The 21,581-nt window shown below is 36.8% G+C and overlaps 1 protein-coding gene across 4 annotated transcripts in view; it reads left to right on the plus strand.

The window, feature by feature from the left end:
* Positions 1–16,812, plus strand: part of PTP4A2 (protein tyrosine phosphatase 4A2) — a 28,851-nt gene extending 12,039 nt beyond the window's left edge. For 2 of the 4 annotated variants that reach the window (XM_044668018.1, XM_044668022.1), the window contains 3 exons: positions 11,510–11,640; positions 13,159–13,233; positions 14,311–16,812. In XM_044668018.1, coding sequence (XP_044523953.1) covers positions 11,510–11,640; positions 13,159–13,233; positions 14,311–14,419 — 315 coding nt within the window. In that variant the 3' untranslated portion in view covers positions 14,420–16,812. The remainder of the gene's footprint in view (positions 1–11,509; positions 11,641–13,158; positions 13,234–14,310) is intronic. The other 2 variants (XM_044668019.1, XM_044668020.1) reach the window with 2 other exon arrangements.
* The last annotated feature ends 4,769 nt before the right edge of the window (positions 16,813–21,581 follow it).

Here is a 21,581-nt window from a genome sequence, read left to right on the forward strand (position 1 = left end):
ATTTATGTAGCATTGGAGTTAGTCGTTTGAACATTTGGTAGAATTCCCTAGTGAATCCATCTGGCCCCAAGGCCTTTTTCTTAAGGAATTGTTTGATATTTTGTTCAATTTTTTTTTCTGTGATGGGGTTCAATATTCTACAGTGGTACCTTGACACACAAGCTTAATTTGTTCCATGGCCAAGCTCATAACTCAATTTGCTTGTGTGTCAAATCAAATTTACCCATTTAAATGAATGGAAATGCAATTAATATGTTCTAGCCCTAAAAAAACCACACTAATTTTTTGTTTTATGTGCTTTTAAATATGAAAATGTACTTTATAAATAACTAATAAATATGTTTATAGATAATAAGAAAGAATGTAGAGAAATAAACTTGCATATGAAATGTTATTTACCTTCAAGGTCAGGTGAAGATGCTGGTGGAGACGGTTTTCATTTTGTGCCCTACTGCTTACCATAACTTACTCTCTACACAGATAATGCTACACATTTAAATGCAAAATTGACTTAGACATTACTTATGATATGAAACTTTATTACTAAACTTAATTGCTATTTTTTTACTTATCATTTTCTTCATTGAATTTTGGCTGTTTTGCCACACTTTCCTCTATTTCACTTAGAGGCCGTTTCAACAAAAACCTTTCCATGGAAGTTGTTTCTTCCTCCCTTTCACAACCTTTTGAAAATGTGTGAAACAAGTGTTGTCACACAGTTCAAACGTGGAACCTGTTGAAACTTTTTCTAGGTGTGTCTTTTCAATAAACTATTTAATTTTTTTCCATATCCTCAACATTTTCTTAATGTACTGATTATGATTACCTTATCCACCTTGGGCTCCTCCTATGGGCGGAAGCTTGTGATTCAAATATCTGCTTGTGTTTTAAAGCAGAAAAATCCTGATTGTGACTACTCATATTTCAAATTGCTCGTGACTTAAGGTATTCGTGTATACCACTGTATTTCCTTTTTGTTAATTTGGGTAGTTTATATTTTAGTAAGTATCCATCTATTTCACTTAGATTGTCAGATTGATTGGCATATAGTTGAGTAAAATACCATTAATTGCTTTAATTTTTTCATTGGTAGTGATTTTACCTTTTTTTATTTTTGATACTGGTAATTTGGTTTTCATTTTTCTTTTTATCAAATTAGTCGATGGCTTATTTTATTTTTTCTTAAAACCAGTCCTTGTCTCATTTATTAGTTTGATGATTTTCTTACATTCAATTTTATTAATCTCTCCCTTGAATTGTCAGGATTTCCATTTGATGTTTAATCATCAGGGATTTAAATTTGTTATTTTTCTAGTTTTTTTTTTTTAAATACCCAATTTATTGATCTGCTTTTTTCCTATTTTGTCGATGCAAATATTTAGAGATATAAATTTCCCCATAAATATTGCTTTGGCTGCATCCCTTATATTTTGGTAAGTTGTCTTTTCATTGTCATTCTCTTCAATGAAATTGTTGATTGGTTTTCTGATTTGTTCTTTGACCTAATTGTTCTTTAGGACAAGATCATTGAGTTTCCAAATAGTTTTTAGTATTTATTTCTGCTATCTTTTGTTGAATATAATTTTCATTGCATTATGGTCGGAAAAGTATGCATTTAGTATTTCTGCTTTTTTACATTTGGGTGTAAGGTTTTTAATGCCCTATTATGTAGTGAGTTTTTGTGCCATGTACTACTGAGAAAAAGATATATTCCTTTCTATTCCCATTTACATTTCTCCAGAGGCCTATCTTACCCAGTTTTTCTAAAGTTCTATTTATTTCCTTAATTTTTAAAAATTTTTTTGGTTGAGTTTATCTACTTCCAAGAGGGGAAGGTTGAGGTCCCCTACTAGTAATGTTTTACTATCAGTTTCCTCCTGTAACTCCTGTAACTTTTCCTTTAGGAATCTGGATGCTATGCCATTTGGTGCAAATATGTTTAATAGTGATATTATTTCATTATCTCTGGTGCCTTTTATCATGATGTAATTTCCTTATCTCTTTTGATTAGATCAGTTTTAATTTTTACTTTGTCTTGAGATCATGATTACTACCCCTGCTTTTTTTACTTTAACAGCCATAATAGATTCTGCTCCATCCTCTTTTGACTCTGTCTCTCTGGTTTAAATATGTTTTTTGTAGGCAGTATATTGTGGAGTTGTGTTTTTTCATTACATTCTTTTATCTTGTTTTATGGGTGAGTTCATCCCATTCACATTCATAGTTACAATGACTAATTATGTGTTTCCTTCCATATTTCCCCTATTTCTTCTTTTCTCTTTAGCCTTTTTCTGTTCAGAGATGTTTTGTTTTTGACAACCACACTCCCTAATTCAACCTCCTTTTTGTCTATTCTCCCCCCCCCTCCCCCCCAATTCTCTCTACCCTCCTGCTTCTCGATAAAGTAAGGTAGGTTTCTATAGCTGATAGAGTCTTGGTATTATTCTCCCTTTGAGCTAGTTCTGATGAGAATAAGGTTCAGTTTTCACCTCTCCCTCCCCTCCCCCCATCTTCTTCTCCACTATTATTTGCCACTTATGTGCCTCTTAATAATAGTTTACCCCCTTCTATCTCTCTTTTTCCCATGTGTTCCTCTTTCTCTTCCCTTTTTTTTTTATGTTAGCCAAACTTATTTAGTTTCCTTCCTTCTTTCTACATATACTCCTTTTCATTACTCCATTACTCTAATAGTGATAAAGTTCTTAAGTATCTTAAGTACTTTAGGTATTTTGTATGTATACTTAGATACCTTACCTTTTTCAAGTATCATAGATATCTTAATTATTTCATTTATCACCTTCCCAGGTACAAGTTTAGTCAATTCAGCCATATCAAAACCCATAGGTTTTCACTTTAGTTTTTTATGCTTCTCTTGAGTAATGAATTTGCTTATCAAATTTTCTTTTCAGCTCAGACTTTTTATGTAGGAAAGTCTGAAATTCCTCTGTTTCATTAATCAACATATTCCCCACCCCCCCACCCGGCAGTTTATACTCAGTTTTGCTGGGCATGCAATTCTAGGTTATAGTCCTTGATGCCCTTTTGCCTTTTGGAATATCATGTCATGCCTTATGGTTCTTTAATGTAGAAGCTTCTAGGTTCTGGCCTGGGAGTTTTGGGATTTGGTTGTAAAAGTCCTGGGATATTTTATTTTGGGGTATTCTTTCAAGAGGTGATTAGTGGATTTCCTCAATTTCTATTTTTCCCACTTTGAGGATATCAGGGCAGTTTTTCCTGATGATTTTTAAAAATATGGTGTCTAGGCTCTTGTTTTGATTGTGGCTTTCAGGTATTCTGATGACTCTTAGATTTTTTTCCTCCTGGTTCTCTTTTCTGGGTTGGTTATTTTTCCACTGACATTTTAGATTTGTCCTTTTTTTTCTTATTTAAAGAAAATTTTGTCTTATTGTTTTCTAGTGTCTTGCGATTTCATTAGCTTCTATTGTCCAATTCTAATTTTTAGGTAGTTATTTTCTTCCTTGAGTTTTTGTGTTTCTTTTTCCATTTGACCAATTTTCTTCTCCCTTAAAAATTAATTACTTCCCCCTGAGCTGATGAGCAATTCCACTGGGTTATACATATATCATTGTTCAAAACCTATTTCCATATTAATACTTGCAACAGAGCAATTATTTATTTATTCATTCATTCATTTATTTATTTTTTGAGACCCTTACTTTCCGTCTTGGAGTCAGTACTGTGTATTGGCTCCAAGGCAGAAGAGTGGTAAGGGTAGGCAGTAGGGGTCAAGTGACTTGCCCAGGGTCACACAGTTGGGAAGTGTCTGAGGCCAGATTTGAACTTAGGACCTCCGTCTCTAGGCCTGGCTCTCAATCCATTAAGCTACCCAGCTGCTCCCTAGAATGATCATTTAAGTCAAAATCACCAATCATATCCCCATTGAACCACATGAACGATCATAGGTTTTTCTTTTGCATTTCTACTCCCACTGTTCTTTCTCCAGATGTGGATAACGTTCTTTCTCATAAGTCCCTCAGGATTGTCCTGGATCATTGCAGTCTTCTTCTTTAAAAAGAGATATTCTTCAAGATATTTTTGTGCCTCACTTTCCTTGGGCTTGTTCTAGTTTTGGGGTAGTTGATTTTTTCAGTTCAATTTTTCTTAGCCGTTGAGTTTTTCTCTTAAACATTTGTTGTTGTTGTTTTTAAACCCTTACCTTCTCTCTTAGAATCAATACTGTGTATTGGTTCCAAGGCAGAAGTACAGTAAAGGCTAAGCAATGGGGGTTAAGTGACTTGCCCAGGGTCACAATTATTTGGTTTTTAAACTTTTCAAGTTCTTCCAGGAGTTCTTTGAGGACTGATATTCTCTCATTCTTTCCTTTGAGACTTCAAATGTTTCCTTTTTGGCCTTGTTCTCTTCTGAGTTATATTTTGGTCTTCCCTGTTACTAAAGTAACATTTTAAGGTCAGGGTTGTGGGCTTTTTTTTGTTTGTTTGTTTGTTTTTTGGTCTTTTGCTTATTTTTCTAGTTGTTTTTACCTTATCTATCTGTTGAGGTTTTTTTCTGTTCCTAGAGTCCAGGTTGCCCTGCTCCAAGCTTGCAGAGTACTCTTCTTAGGTACTTGGGGTAGGCCTGGATGCCCTTGTTCCTCAAGGTGTGTCTATTGAAGAAATGGCCCTGCTGACTTGCTCTGGGGAGGTTTGTAGTTGTTTTGTCCACTATTCAGCACCCTGTGATACCAATTCCTCTGTTGTTTTGGGGCTGCTGTAATCCCTTCTCTGCTGCTTCCCTGTTCCTGCCAAGTGGCTTGAGCTAGGCAGGTCCCTTGCTCTGCTGCCTCTGGCATTCTTCTCTTTGGAGTGGCTTGGGCTGAGTATATTCCCATTCTGCAGCTTTGTTGTCTCTGATGGAGTCACCATGTGTTGGCCTGCTCCAAGTTCTTCTGGTTCTTGGAGATGCTGTACTGCCTGGGCTGCTCTTTCTTCTTTCTCCAGTGAGATATATTCTTCCAGCTTTCCTTTGTTTTTGAGGCTATTTATTTTCTTATTGTAGGGATTGGGGGAGTGAAATGAACTTTTATTCTGCCATCTTAGCTCCAAGCATGCAACTTCTCCTGTGTGTCAATATCTAATAGGCAGTGGTAATGTTGAGCCTGTGGTCCTAATTTTTAATATAACCTTTCCTGCAACTGTGAAAATGATTTTCACATTTTTTTAGAAACCTTTGGATTTCCTCTTTACTCCTTTAACTCCTTGCCTTTTATTATACGAAATCTCTTTACATGCATTACCTCAGTAAAAATGTGTGACTTTGAGTATCCCTTAAGACTCTGTCCTGGACAGCCTTCTTTTTTCTTTTAATATTCTCACACTTGATGATCTCAACACTTCCTTTGGGGTTCATTTATCATTTCTATGGAGATGACTTGCAGATCTATGTGTTTATGTTTCTTCACGTCCCTCCTGAGTTCTAGTGCTATGTTATGGATTGTCTGAGATATTTTAAACATCTTGGACTCCACTGTCCATAACAGAACTCAGTATATTCCCCACTCTTCTTCAAAATGTATTATTTTTGCTGGGAACAAAAAGTTCTCTTAATCCCCATGGTTTATAGCCTCCTTTTCATCTTACTTCATATTCTGAGATGGTCCTGAATTAAGTCCTCGTTCTGATGGCACTCATGTTTGATATTGGAAAGAAATGAGACAATCATAGGTCATTCTGCGGTAAATTAAAGATTTACTTAGTTATACAGAAGGATATTCAAGAAACTTATGCTGTTGTTATTATTGTTATTATTTTTAAACCCATACCTTCTACCTTTAAATCAATACTTTGTATTGGTTCCAAGGCAGAATAGTGGTAAGGGCTAGGCAATAGGGATTAAGTGACTTGGCCAAGGTCACATAGCTAGGAAGTATCTGAGGCCAGATTTGAACCCAGGACCTCCTGTTTCTACACCTGATTCTCAATTCACTGAGCCACCTAGCTTCCCCTTTAAAAAAAATTAAATAAAATTTTTTTAATTTTAATTTTTATCATCATTGAGAACCCAAATGGATGTTCTTAGTGGAAGTTCTTTGCCTACATTGCCCAGTGTGACTTTCTGGCCAAGTAGCAGAACATACTTAAAATGCTTCATAGTTCTTATATGCAGGCAGCCAGGAGGTAATGTCAGTAGTCTTAAATATCTTTTAAAGGTGTTTACCTTTTAAAGAAAACTTGTTATAACTTGTATGCGGCAGAGGAGGTAGGATATTGCTTCTACCACACCCAGGTAGGGGAAGGCAATAAGTATTTGTATAGCATCTACTATGTGCCAGGTACTGTACTAAGCACAGTTTATATATATTATCTTATTTGATCCTCACAACAACCCTGCCTCTTACAGCAGACAAGAGACATAGCCTAGTCTCTAACACTGTCCCTTATACGTGTCCCCTTTTCCCTACTCATAGTTACCACACACTAATTCAAACCCTCATCTTCTTTTGCTTAGGTCATTGAAATAGTCTCCTAATTGGTCTCTCTGCTTTTAAGCTTCTCCCTATTCCATCCATCTTCCACATAGACACCAGAGTGATTGTCCTAAATTGCAAATCCAACTATGTCACTCTCTCCTGGTTTTAATGAACTCCAGTAGCTCCTTATTAACTCTAGGATGAAATGGAAACTACTCTGGCATTTAAAGTTCTTCACAGCTTGGTCCCTGCTTCTCTTTCCAGTCTTATTTGATTACTCCTTTCCGTGTACTTCTTCAGGCCACCCTGTACTGGCTTTTTTGTTATACTTTCTTCACACAAATGTGCCCCCCCCCCCCATCATAATCTCTAGATAGGTAAAAATTTACCGTACTCCTATGGCACCCCTCTGATCAACATATATGTATTCTGGGGGTTGGCAAACTACTGCCTTGAGGGCCCAGCAGCAAGCACAGAATGGCTTTTACATTTTTAAATGTAATAAAATTTTATTTAAAAATGTAAAAACTATTCTTACCTGAGTAGGCCTTGTTTGTGGCCCCTAAATTGTATGTCAAGCTCCAGTTTGATATGTGACCAAATTAGTTGCACTGCTTTAGACTTTTTTTTGTTTTTGACTCTAAAACTGAGATCTGCAAATTTATTCTCTGTTGTGAGTATCATCTACATCTGGCAGATGGGAAATTAGCTTGTTTTTGACAGGAATTAGGGTGAGAAGATGGAGCTAAGAATTGATTGTAGCTTTTTTGAATTAGTAGTTCTAGTAAACATTTTCTTTTTTAAAGATAATTAAAAAATTTTAAAAATATTTTTCCATAGTTACATGATTAATTTTCTCTCCTTCTCCCTTCCCTCCCCCGTCTTGGAGCTGATAAGCAGTTTCTAGTAAACTTTTTTTTTAAACCCCTACCTTCCTTCTTAGAATCAATACTGTGGTTTGGTTCCAAGGCAGAAGTGTGGTAAGGGGTAGGCGATAGGGGTTAAGTGACTTGCCCAGGGTCACATAGCTAGGAAGTGCCTGAGTTCAGATTTGAACCTAGGACCTCCTGTCTCTAGGCCTGACTCTCAGTCCACTGAGCTGCCTAACTACCCTCTTCTAGTAAATATTTTTAAAAAACGAAAGTTGAACTTGTTTGAAGAGGACATCAATATACTCTTAGGTTGATGCTGGCCATCCCTTTGAATATATTCTTTAGAGGGGTGAGGGAAAACCAGTCATCTGTGTTGGTAATCTTAAATGCTTCACTTAAGCTGAACACCCAAGGACATCTAGAGTTGAGCTTAGAATCTCTCTCCTTTTGGAACCTAGCTGTTTCAAGGTGATTTGAAAAGTAGTTCATGGTTTTATTGATTCATAAAATGCTAAGTATCTTCAAGGAATGTTGTCTTAGAAGCAGTTATATAAAATCAGGTAAGATTATAATCTATTAAAGTATTCTTGAAATTTGTGATATACTGGGAGAAGATGGTGATGATTTCGAATTTGATCATTTAAGGTTCAGCTGTTAAATTGTTATTTTAATGGTGAGAAAATGCTTTTTTTGTTGTTTGTTTTTGATGGAAACTGCTTCAGAAGAGTCCAAATTTAATGTTACTATTTAAATACAGTTTAGGGACTAGTCCAGAAAGTAAATAAAGATGTGGGGCATGGCCACATGGCTGCACACAATTAAAATTCTAAAGAGCAGATTATTTATTATTACCTATATTACCTCCATATTATAATTATACTGTTAATCTTGAGAGATCCTTAATTATTGGGAGAAGATGGCAGCTTGAAAGGTAATGTGCCATCCTGGTTAGTAATGGACTATACAAAGGGGGTAATGGGATTGAGTATAGTTTGGGTGATGACAGGCTATTACTTTTTGGTTTGCCTCTGCCTTATTGTGTTAAGTGTCTTTAGAGAGTCCTTTGGAATATTTTCTTTTTTCTGAATCCCAGGTGTCCAGCATCTATCTCAGTGTCAATTTTCTTCTTTTTATTTTTTTCTAAATTTTATTTATTTGTTTATTTTAAACCCTTAACTTCTGTGTGTTGGCTCATAGGTGGAAGATTGGTAAGGGTGGGCAATGGGGGTCAAGTGACTTGCCCGGAGTCACATAGCTGGGAAGTGTCTTAGGCCGGATTTGAACCCAGGACCTCCCGGCTCTAGGCCCGACTCTCAATCTACTGAGCTACCCAGCTGCCACCCCATTTTCTTCTTTAAAGAATCATGATAATAACTGACATGTCATTTGATCAATCATCCAACAAATGCTCATTAAGTACCTACTTAAATTCTAGGTAATGTGATAGGGGATGGTGATACAAAGACAAAAATGAAACCATTCTAACTTTCAAGGAGTTTACAGTTGGGGCAGCTAGGTGGCTCAGTGGATAGAGTGTCAGCCAGGCCTGGAGTCAGAAGTCCTGGGTTCAAATTTGGCTTCAGATACTTTCTAGCTGTGTGACCCTGGGCAAGTCACTTGACTCCCATTTCCTAGCCCTTACCACTCTTCTTCCTTGAAACCAATACTTAGTATTCATTCAGAAAATATGGGTTAAATTTTTTTTACAGTCTATAAACAGTAATTTCTTAGGTTTGAGGTGTTGGTAGGCCCGAAAGGCCCTCATATATAGAAAATAGAAGTTGAGCTAATCTTTAATGAAATGCAGAATTTTTAGAGGTAGAGGTGAGAAAGGACATTCTTGGGAGTGGAAGACAACTTGGGCATGATTGTTAGATAGAGTTAGCAAGTGGGCCATTTTGTCTGGAGTATTGAGTTTATAAAGAGGAATAATTTGTGATAAGCCAGGAAAGGTAGAATGGAACCAATTTGTGAAGGACTTTAAATGCCAAACAGAAGAGGCATTGGAGCTTTTTGAGCTGAGGAGTGACATTAGTCTGATTTATGCTTTTGGAATATTAATTTGTCAGCTGTGTGGAAAATGGAGAATAGAAACTTGAGTTTGGGGTACCAATTAGGAGACTATTGGAGTGGTATAAGAGCTTTAGTAGTAGTAATAATAATAATAATAATAATAATGATAGCATTTATATAAACTTTAAGGTTTACAAAGTACTTATGTTATCTCATTGGATCATCACATTAACCCTGGGAAACAGGTGAGATAATTACCTGCATTTTACTAAAGAGTTCATTGAGGCTGAGAGAGGTTGAAGTGACTTGATTTAGGCCACAACTAGGCAGTTTCTGAGGCAGATTTTGAATTCAGGTCTTCCTGACTTAAAGCAGCTAGGTGGCTCAGTAGATAGAGTGCCAGGCCCACATGGAGTCAGGAAGACTCTTTTTCCTGAGTTCAAATCTGGCCTTGAACATTTCTAGCTGTGTGTCCCTGGACCAAGTCACTTAACCTTGTTTGCTCCAGTTTCCTCATCTGTAAAATGAGCTGGAGAAGGAAATGACGAACTATTCCAGTATCTTTGCCAAGAAAAGCCCCAATAAAGTCGTGAAGAGTTGGACACAACTGAAAAAAGTAACTGAACAACTATATGCCAGTCACTGTGATTGCTGTTAGAGATACCAGGACAAAAGTGAAGCAATCCCTCCCCTCAGGCAGTATATATTCTTTAAAAACATCTTTTTTTTTTTTTTTTTTAATTTTCTGTTTTTACCTAATCACCTACGCTTCCCACGATGTCCTCCCCTCCCAATCCAGGAAGGTTTTTATAAGCATCCGATGTAAGTAGAGACTTGGAAGCAAATGGGAGAAAAGTAGTGGAGGTAGAAACAAAGTTTGATTAAATATCTATTGTTGATTATATATGTGAGGTGAATGAGAATAAAGAATTGAGGATGACAGAAGACTTGTAAGCTCTTGATGGACATAGAAAATTATAGGCATTGTTATCCCCATTTTGAGTAGTGGAGAGGATTTTGCTTCTAGTAACATATATTGCCACTTCACTGGGAAGACAGAAAAGTCTAGTAGAAGGAGTACTGGATTTATATGTAATTCAAGTAGATAAGGGACTTGGGTCAAATTCTTTTCCTCTGTCAACTTGACTTAATTTTCCTCTTCTATAAAATAGGATAATTCATACTTGTATTTCTAAGCCTTAAAATAGTATTTTGGAGATCAAATGAAATGGCTGTAAAGTAGTCTGTAGCCCTTCAAGGGCTTCATATATACCAACCAACTGTTGTTCTTACAGATGGAGTAGAAGCTGCCTGGTGTGGTAATCCTGAACCTTTTTCTTCTTAAAGTTGCCATCCTTTGCTTTCTCAGGACTCTTCTTCCTACCAGATATGAAGGAGACTTCTGACTCTCATTTATCCTGTATATGTTTGTGGGAGCCTAAAAATCAGGACAGAATCAAAATAAGATGCAAAAGGAAATATGGATCCTTTGAGAATTGTACTTTTTTTGCATAGGATCCTACCATGTGGTTATGAAGCACAGTTCAGGCAGGGCTTGTCAGATATTTGACCTTTTTCCTCTTCTGAGTTCAGACAAAGATGATAGTATGTTTCAGTTATAGTCACTGAGCCCATTGGAAATTTTAGAATAGTGTGGATCTCCTCTGTTTTCAAGCAAGAAGCTGCCATAACTTAGAGCAGGAGACTGAGGAAATTTTTTTTGAGATGTTTACAGACATGTAGTTCCATTTGCACAATAGACTTCTACATGTGTGCCATTTTAAAGTTACTGGCATATTTTCTCCTTTTTAACTTTTTTTTCTAGGTTTAATTGTAATGCTAATGTCTAATTAAATTACTTCTGAACTCTTATTATGGTTGGTAAAATACTATGTTTTGATTTTTTTTTTTGTAAAGACTATATTATAACCTTGGTGAAGTAACTTGTACCAGATAAAATTAGATGAATAGAGATTGATTACTATGCTACATTGAGGTTAATTTATTTGGGTAGATTTGGATACCTATTGTGATTTAGAAGAGAACATTTTCCAGCAGTGATCAGGAGTAGGTAAGAAAAGAATAATTTCTAATGTCACTTGCTAGCCTTTTCCTGTTCATAGTGTGTGAATATTAAGTATGATGCTCTTTTGGGAGAAAATTTAATGTACGGAATTTTTTTAAAATTACTTTCAAGGACTGGCCATTTGATGATGGAGCTCCACCTCCTAATCAGATAGTAGATGACTGGCTAAACCTATTAAAAAGCAAATTTCGAGAAGAGCCTGGTTGCTGTGTTGCTGTGCACTGTGTTGCAGGGCTGGGAAGGTAAGTATTTAGCCTTTTGTCGATGAATTCATCAGCATGCCTAAATAAGTCAGCTAAAGGTTTCAGTTTTTCAAAAATTGGCATTTATTACACTAAATAATAGCTACGTGGCACAGTGGATAGAGTGCTGGACCTAGAGTCAGAAAGACCTGAGTTCAAATTTGACTGCAGACACTTAGTAACTGTGTGACCTTGGGCAACTCACTTAACCCTTATGTTTCAGTTTCCTCACATAAGCTGGAGAAGGAAATGACAAACTACTCCAGTATCTATGGCTAGAAAATCCCAGATGAATTCACAAAGAATCAGACAGCTGAAAATGACTGAATAACAATAATACTAAGTAACATTAAATTTCCCTGAAAAAGGGAAAATGATAATGTATCTACTTGGATTCAACTTTCTGTGTTGTGGGTTTTGTCTACTATGGTTGATTTAGGTACTATAGTTGGTATGTTACATTTTTTGTTGGTGGTATCAACTCAGTGTATTTAACTTATATACTCTGAATTAAAAAACATTGCAGATTTCCAGCTTTCTCCTTCCCTTGGTTTTTCCAAATAATCAAATATTTCACTTATTTTATTATGCAGCTATGACTGTTTTAGATTTAGAAATTTGCCTCACATCCTTAAAGATGATTATTTTTGGCTTTAAATGAAGAAAGTCTAAGCAGTAAGGATTGTTTTATTTTAACCTCCCTAATAAGATTTATGAAGATGAGTGACTATTGTGATTTAAAAGCCCCTTTCTTTTCACTGCATCCCAAAATGGCATTGCACCTTGTTGGCCAGCAGATTAAGCTGCCTATTTATGATAAGAATTTGGACTCAGACCATTAGTTAAAACTATTTTTGTCCCAAGATAGTGGTGACTCAGGCTCAGTTTTTCTCAGATGCTGAACTTGTTTGCCCCTCTGCAGCTTAGTACGGTTTTGTCTCTTGTGCCCCGTGAAGCTGAAGGGAGCTTTCTTGACTAGTTCTGGGTGTTTTTGTGTCTGGTCTATGCTCTCATATTCTAGATGGCAATTGGGAGCCTGTATTGGATTTAAAGTAGCAACTTCGAGAGGTATTCCCAATTACCAGCCCTCTAACGTTCCATCCCTAAGCTCACAGAAAAGGATTTATAGCAATTTCGGACTCTCCAATGAGAAGAAGTATTAACACCATCCTGGAAATGAGAATTTAGAAAATATTCTTGCAAGATTAGACAATGAATTTAGTTCTTTTCCTGTGATAATGGTCAGGACCAGATGTTTACATTTTAGATGGTGGACCCAGAGAATTTTGAGATATAAATAATGATATTTCAGACACAAAGATCTTTTGACATAACCTTAAATTTAGTGCTTTGCTAAGAATAGTTTATTATTACAGAAGTTATAATGCTAGAGAGATAGAGTACTTTGTGTGCAAAAAAAAAAAGTGCTTCTGCTTTAGTAAGTATGGCAATCCTGTGTTAAAAAATCCTTTAATCCAAAAGATTTGTGAGTATTTACAGATGGGCTTCTTTTTGCAGGGCACCAGTGCTGGTTGCACTTGCTTTGATTGAATGTGGAATGAAGTATGAAGATGCAGTTCAGTTTATACGACAGTAAGTATGGAATTTGGTGTTCGGCAAGCTTGTGGTGCAAAGCATTACAGGAAGCTCGTGGTCTCGCTTTCTGAACACATTGTGATAGGCTAAGGAGAGGTGTTGAAGAGAGAAGGAATTCATTACAGTACATATTAACTTGCTATCTTTGGCCTAAAAATCTTATGACTGAAAAAGAAAGACATAAATAAAATCTGGTTTTTAGAGGCAATGCTATTCTAAGGACTTAAATTGATATGGCAAATTCAGATACTCATGATTTCATATGATTTGAATGAAGAGAAGCAACATAGATAAGTAGTAAGGGCCATTCATATTCCAACAGAACTAATTCTAGAAGCTAATTCTAACTCAGTACCATTATGAATAAAGAAGAAACTATGAAAAATTGTTTAATTTCTCTCTGATACTGTGTTAAAAGTCAATGCTTAATTATTCACACCCAAAGTTAGGGTGATAATAATCTATAGAGGATGTTAGATAGGACCTAAGTCTTATTTCACAGTTCAATATGTTGGACTGTGTTTTAATTGTGTTCAGAAATGTTGGTGGCCACCATTGGGCCCATTTTCAAAAAAAGCTATCCCCTCAGAAGAACAAAACAATTTCTATATAACTAAACCAAGGAGTCTGAAATGTTCCTTAGGGTCTGTCAGATGGGCATCTTCTCAGAAGACACTTTTTATGCCTGTCTTCAGCATAGCCCTTCCTTTCCCATCCTTCAGTAGATATTGTTTTTGGGGAAAACCCAATTGACCTCCCAGTTTATAAGCTAATGAAAAGTAACATGTTACTCTCTTGGGGAAAGGTTCTTCTCTTAAATGTCCTAAGATATGTCATTCTGATCTTAGGGGAAGCCATTTGGTGGACTATTGTACTGCCCACAGAAAATTGAAGGGAATTTTTCCATCCCTTCTATTGGAGGGACCATAATGCTTTATTGTAGGCTTTTCCCTTATTGATATGACGTCACATGAGAAAGGAGATAGGTTTTAGTTATCTTGAGTTTTAGATTGTGTAGCTTAATGAGTAAGGAAGACTTTTACCCTTATTAAGTTGTGGTTCTTCTATTTTCAGAAAAAGAAGGGGAGCATTCAATTCCAAACAGCTGCTTTACCTTGAGAAGTACCGACCTAAGATGCGATTACGCTTCAGAGATACCAATGGGCATTGCTGTGTTCAGTAGAGAGAAAGCTGAATTTGGATGCTTCTTTTTTGTGGGGACTCTTGGTACCTGGAAATGTGAATCTGGAATCTTTATGTCATCAAAGTAGTGATGGGAGTCAGTACTCCTTAACTTCTGTCCTAATGATTAAAAAACAACAACAAAAAGAAAGCCCTCTATAAGGTGAATAATAAAAAGTTTAAAAAAGAGAGGGGAGGGGGGAAACGATGAATTCAGTGAAGGATTATTTTCTCCCAATATTACAGTTTGAATTTCTGCCAGGAGTGAATCATTTCTAAACCTCCTGTATTTTTAAACTTTTTTTTTTTTTTTTTCAAAATGGGGTCTCTAAGGAAAACCAGCAGAACATTGGCCTATGCAGAAAACATCTTTTTGGGGAGCACACCTGACAGTTAGGCCTAGCCCATTCCACCTCCTTGTGGCATTTCCTCTCTGGTTATCTTTCCCTTGCCCCTCTTTTGTGCGTGTGTTTGTGCGTGTGAGTGCATGTGTGTATGTGGACAGAGACTAGGAAAAACCCTGATTGCTGTGGGTGTGTACAGTCGACAGCCTTAAGCCCTACTGGGCACTTTTAGAAATAACAATGGCATTTGTGTTCTATGGCCCAGGGGATTGGTTCTTAGTCTTGAGTAACAAGGAGATGTTCTTTGTAGTCTTTCTTTTCCTGAAAATTCAACCTACCATTAGGCAGAGCAGCCAAGGAACCCTTTTTAGGGGGGAAGGGGTCATTTGAAGGTTGGTTTTTTGTTTTCGTAATTGAGATGGGGTAGTATTAAGAGGAGTATATCTTCTGTTATGTGTGCTTTCATACTTGTCCAAAGAACTTAGCCGAGAGGTGAACTGTTCCTTCTATTGCCTAAGTAAGAATATGGAGCAAAAGCAAAGTGGATTGTGGGAAGATGAACTTTTTACTAGGTGGGAGGAAAGACCTCCCTTTTCCAGGTCAGATTGGTCTTCTTGCCCATGAGGCCCTTTCAGGTAGGGAGTTAGCATACTTTTTTTCTACCCATTACAGACATGCCAGCTGTAGCCATTATTCAGACTTGATGTTGGACAATGTCAAGTCCACCAATGGTTTGAAATTCCTGTTTTCAGGACTAGTTTGTTTACTGTGGGTGAGTTTTTATGGATAGTCAGAGTAGACAGTTCACAGTTGTGGACTTGAGAATAAATAAATGCCTGGTATGGGTGTTCCCAAACTGGCCCTTTTGTACAGTTTCAGTTTGACCACTGATTGCCTTGTTCTTTTCTTACTCGATTCTTTTTTGAGATTAAAATCACTGGTTCAAAAACAACAATGCCTATTGAGTATTTAGTCCACAGGCCATTGCAGAGTAGAGAAGAGACCTTGAATGAATTGAAGCCTAGGGAATATGGAATGGGTTGCTTGTGGATCGGTGTAGCATTATTTTGTGCAGAGTCTTTGCTGGGTTCTATGTGCTAAATGTAGACTTTCTGCTCCTTCCCAGGCAATAGTCCTAGCCAGGCTGGTTTGACAGAACAGTTGGAGAGCCCTGACTGGGGCCCTTGTACTTTTTTGCCTCAACATTGCATATATATCATCATTCCACTTCTGAGGCTTGAGATACAAGCTTAAGGTCACCTTGTCCTGCTGTATCTTGCTGTGCAGAGCCAAAAACTTTTCATTTGTTTAGAGCAGCTGGGTCAGTGGGAATGGACTGGCCGGTACCTTGTCTCACACTGATACCTCAGATGCCGGCTATGTGAAACTGCCTCTTTTCCCATCCCAGAGTTCTGTTTTGATTGTTAGCTAAATGCAAAACTACAGATTATTCTCTTTCCCTTTTCTTCCTTCCCCCTGAAAACATAAAATAATGCATTTTAAAATTGTTCCTAGGGTTTTAAAATAAAAAATAATGGTACTATCCAAAATTTATTATTTCAGAACATGCCAATAGATTCCTTTAACATAGGCCTAAGATCAAAACAGCACCCATCAGTACTAAAAAAAAGACTATTTGCTCAGAGATTATTTCATCAATACCATGATAAACCTCTTGCCTTGGAGAAGCTTGGATTTTCATTGTTGTTAAGAACTAGGGCAGTATAGTGACCAGCAATATCAGTGCCTACCTGAGTTAGGAGAACATTCCTGGTTTTGTCTAATGAGAAGGGTGTCTAAGGCTATAGTCAATATTAGCCCTCTTTTTTGTTTTGAACTACAGACTAATGTTAACTATTCTCAGAACTGGATTTTTTGTGTGTGTGTGTGTGTGAAATTAAAAAGTTTTTCTTTTAAATTTAATGAAGTATTGCTAGCTGAAGCCAGTTTGACATGGTAAGAGAGATGTCGGACTGATCGAGAGGTGTGCAGCCTGATTCCAAACAAACTCTGAACCCTTTTAAAGAACAATAAAACATATTTTACATGCTTCTTGCCTGGTTTTGCATTTTGTTTTCTTGGGTTTGCTGCAATTCTGGAAAGTTTGCCATTTTAAAGGTTTGTTCTGGGCCCCAACTTGTACCAACTTAAACTCAAGTGTGGAGAGACCAGTTGAGACTCTAGGAAGCAGCTCGAAGATGTCATCTAGCCCAGCTGTGAGATCTGGGCAAGTTTAACTGCCATTGGGATGTATCTGTCACATTTTCTGGTTCAGCTCTTGGGCAAGGTGGAATAGGAATTTGTTCAACACGCTGCCTCATTGTTTATAGAATTGCTTCATAGATTTCTCATGAGCATGAGCACTGTTTTTGAGCTTCCAGTGGACAGTGAAGCTCCATAGGAAGCAACTTTCCATGCCTGGGGGAGGGTAGTGTAAGCATCTACATGAGTAAATGGTTAGCTACATTAAATTCAATCCTAAATTGGTTATTTATCCTGTATCAGTTATGTTTGGTACTCTTGTAGGAGCTGATCAGATGAACAAAGTTATTTAATTTTCTATTATGTTTTAACTTCTGGTTTACATTGGAGTGCTGGTAGATCACAGAATCTCAGGCTTGGAAAGGACCCAAGAGGTCAACTAGTTCATTGCCTTCTCCCAATTTTGTTTTTCATTTGAGGTTTTTTTATTAAATACACTTGAGAAAAAGACTTTTTCTACCCTGCCTTCCTAGTGGGGGCAGTTGGAGATTTGGGGAAAGATGAAATCGCTGGTGTCAGGAGGCCAAAGGCAAGGCATATCAGCAGGGAGACTTGTCCAAGCCCAGGTATATTTTTCAGAGGGTAAACTGTATTTTCCCTCAAGGCTTTAGGAACCCCTCATTGCTTCCCCTTCATTCCTGCCTCTCAGTACCCTTTCAAATACCTGGCAAGAAGTCTTTTCAAGGCAGGCAGAAGCCCAATCCATTTTCGGTAACACCAATTCTCAATAAAATTTTCCTTTCAGAGTAAAAATCAGGCTGTGACTTAGGCTCATTGGTACTAGCCCTCCTTGGTGTGAAGCAGAACCTCTGTTCAATGTTTTACATGAGAGTATTGGAGATAACCTGGATTCAGGGCTTATGTTATCTTTTTTTTTTTAACCCTTTCAGTTTTAGTAACAACTCTTAAGACAGAAGGGCAAAGGCTAGGCAAATGGGTTTAAGTGACTTGCTTAGGATCATACTGGTATGTCTGAGGCCAGATTTAAGCTAAGCCCATTTCCTCCTGACGCCAGACCTAGTGCCCTATCCACTGTGCTACCTAGCTGTCCCACTTTGTTTCTATCTCAAAATTTTCTGTTCCTCAGGGGTAATAGGTTTTAAATCCCATCACTATTGTGTTCCTTTTTTCCTTTGATATGGCACCTAGAATGGAAGCAAATGCAGCATTCCAGATATGGTCTGACCAGTGTGAATTCCTGTATTTAAATCTTGTTGCTGCCATTCTCTTAGAACCACATAGCCAATAGCAAGATACTTTTCATTGCTTTGCCTGCCAGCCTAGAGTTTGAGGGAAGCAGCAAACTGCCAGGTAGATATGACCACAGTGTTTTGATGAAGTGGCAAAAAAGGCTATGGGATTTCTGCTGGTGCCCTGGCTGTGTGGAGTACCTACTAATTTGCATGCCTGTTTTTAGTAAAAGCTTTTGCTAATTGAGCTCCTTTGAAGAATCTAGTCAAGTTTCAATGGTACAAACCAGCCATGATGAAGCCTGCAACTAGCCACAAACTAAGATGCTGGAGTTTGTATTTTATAGTTGATTTTACATTGCTTCTGGCTAGTTCTGCTCAGAGGCAATATCATTCTAGTACTGCTGTTGGAAGAAATTTTCTAGTGGATTTTATCTGCAGTGCATTAATGCATGGCCTCAATTCCTGCAGAGGCATAAGATAACCAGTCTGGACATGCCTTGCCAATCATAACTGGAGTCAGGCCACTGATGCTTCAGCTTTACTCAGCATAGATAAATGGCTTTTCAGAAAATGCTTTTCTAGTTAAACCTCGTGACTTGTGTCTCAGAGAGCCACAAGTTCAGATTGCTTGTAATTAGTGTATATTCACCAAGCCATGATATGGCACACAAATGAGGATTTATTAATATGAGTAGGTTTAACTCTAATCTTCTTTTATAACAAAAGGCTCTATATTTTGAGATTCATGGGATCACTTGGAATCAGTCTAATTTTCAAAAGTGCAAAATAGTAATGCCTTTTAAAATCAGGAAATATGAAATGTGATCCCAGCAATGTGAAAAGCATTTGAAGCTGTATGCATGGGAAACTGAAGGGTATTATGCAATTTAATGTGGATTAGCATACGTAAATGTTTTCAATTAAAAATTATTCAGCTCTAGAACTGAAGAGTTGATCACAGCTGCATGAAAAATACCCATTAATCATATAATGCTTTTATGCAAATGGTTGTATTTGACTTTCACTTGGGTTTGCCATTAGCACCTGGAACCAGAAGATTGATAGCAGGTAAAATTTAATGGATACAGAAATTAGATATTTAAATTAAATTTGGGCTAATTTACAGCACTTTTATTCATTACTACAAGTTCTCTTGCAATCTGAAGACCCCATCTTGTGGCAGAAAATGGAGAGAGGAAAGAGACTACTTGACAGCTTCTCAGTGATGACTGACATCAGGAATAACTTCAAAGATTTGAGTTGTGTAAGTGTTTGCTACCAAGGAAAACAGTTGACATAGACCCACATGTTTCATGGGTTAATCTTAACTGAATGCCTAATCCTCATGGTTTCTTGACTTCTGTCTACCTCATTTCTTTTTTTCCCCTCTTTCTAATGGATACTCCTTAACTGAGTATACTGTTTTACTGTTCCCGTCTCCATAGCTGTCCTTTGAGGAAAATGATTGAATTAGTTATAGTGTTTTGGAGATGGCAGGTTCTCATCATGTGACATTTATTAAATAAAAACAAAACATTTTTTATTATCTACTATGTGCAAAGCAGCCCTGCTAGCTTTGTGAAGATAAAGAATTAAACTTTCACCAAGGCCTTCCCCTCCTGGAGTTTTCACTATAGAAGAGAAAAAAAAATAAAAATAAATTTACAGATAAATTACAGATTTTGTAATTATTATAATTTTATAATGAGAATTCCAGGTAAATTGTAATACAAAATAATATTGCTCTAAATGCAGTAGAAAGGGGTGCTTTTTCCTGTTCTTTTATTTTTTCTATTTTTTAAAAAATTTAGAATATTTTTCCATGATTACATGATTCATGATCCCCTCCCACCCCCTGCTCTTTCCTCCCCCCCTCCTGAAGCTGACAAGCAGTTCCATTGGGTTATACATATATTATTGTTCAAAACGTATTTCCATTTTATTCATATATGCAGTAGAGCGATTCTTTAACATCAAAACCCTAATCATATCCCTGTCGAACTATGTGATCGATTATATGTTTTTCTTCTGTGTTTCTGCTCCCACAGTTCTTTCTCTGGATATAGATAGCGTTCTTTCTCACAAGTTTCTCTGGATTGTCCTGGATCATTGCATTATCTCTTTGGGGTACAAACTCAGCAGTGGTATGGCTAGGTCAAAGACTAAGCCCAGAAAGGGGTACTTTTTTAGTAGCCAGCCATAAGGGAGATGAATAACAGCAATTGACGTGGATTATATAGGATAGGTAGGAATTCAGTACGTAAAGAGGAAGAAGGAAAGATTTTCCAGGCATAGGAAATGTTGTGAGCAAAGGCCAGAAGCAGGAGTATATTGAATACTGTTCATTTTCATGAATAAACTGATCTTTGTTCATCTCTAGAAAGTACATTCTTGTTGCCCATTTTATACATATAATTGATCTGCATTCTTGATTCAACAGTTCTTTTTCTGGAGGTGGATAGCATTCTTTGGCATAAGTCCCTCAGAATTGTCCCATACCATTTTATTGCTGAGAGTAGCTAAATCCTTCATAGTTGATCATTCCACAATATTGTTGTTATTGTGTGGTGTTCTCCTGGTTCTCCTTATTTCACTCTGCATCAACTCAGCTTTCTAGCTTTTCCTGAAATCATTCTGTTCATTTCTTATAGCACAGTAGTATTTCATAACCATCATATATACCACAGTTTGTTTAGCCATTCCCCGATTGATGGACATTCCATCAATGTCCAATTCTTTGCCACCACAAAAAGAGCTGCTATATATATTTTTGTAAAAGTGGATCCTTTTCCTTTTTTTTTTTTTTTTTTTTTTTTTTAATATCTTTGGTATACAGACCTTACTAGTAGTGGTATTACAGGATCAAAAAGTATACACAGTTTTATAACACTTTGGACATAGTTCCAAATTACTTTCCAGAATGGTTGAATCAGTTCACAACTCCACCAACAGTGCATTAGTGTCCCAATTTTGCCACATCCTCTCCAACATTAATCATTTTCCTTTTTCATCATGTTAACCAATCTGGTAGGTGTGAGGTGGTACCTCAGAATTGTTTTAATTTGCATTTCTCTAAATAATAGTAATTTAGAACATTTTTTCATATGATTCTTGGTAGTTTTGATTTCTTCATATGAAAGCTGCTCGTTCATATTTTTTTGGCCATTTGTCAATTGGGTAATTGCTTGTATGCTTATAAATTTGACTTAGTTCTTTATGTATTTGAGAAATGAGACCTTTATCAGAGAAATTCAGTGCAAAAATTTTTTCCTTGTCATTTCCTTTTTAATCTTTGTTTCATTGGTATTGTTTATACAAAACCATTTTAATATAATTAAAATTATTCATTTTACATTCTTGAAAT

This window comes from Gracilinanus agilis, chromosome 3 (genome assembly GCF_016433145.1).
Source record: "Gracilinanus agilis isolate LMUSP501 chromosome 3, AgileGrace, whole genome shotgun sequence".
In the NCBI taxonomy this organism is placed as follows: Eukaryota; Metazoa; Chordata; class Mammalia; order Didelphimorphia; family Didelphidae; genus Gracilinanus; species Gracilinanus agilis.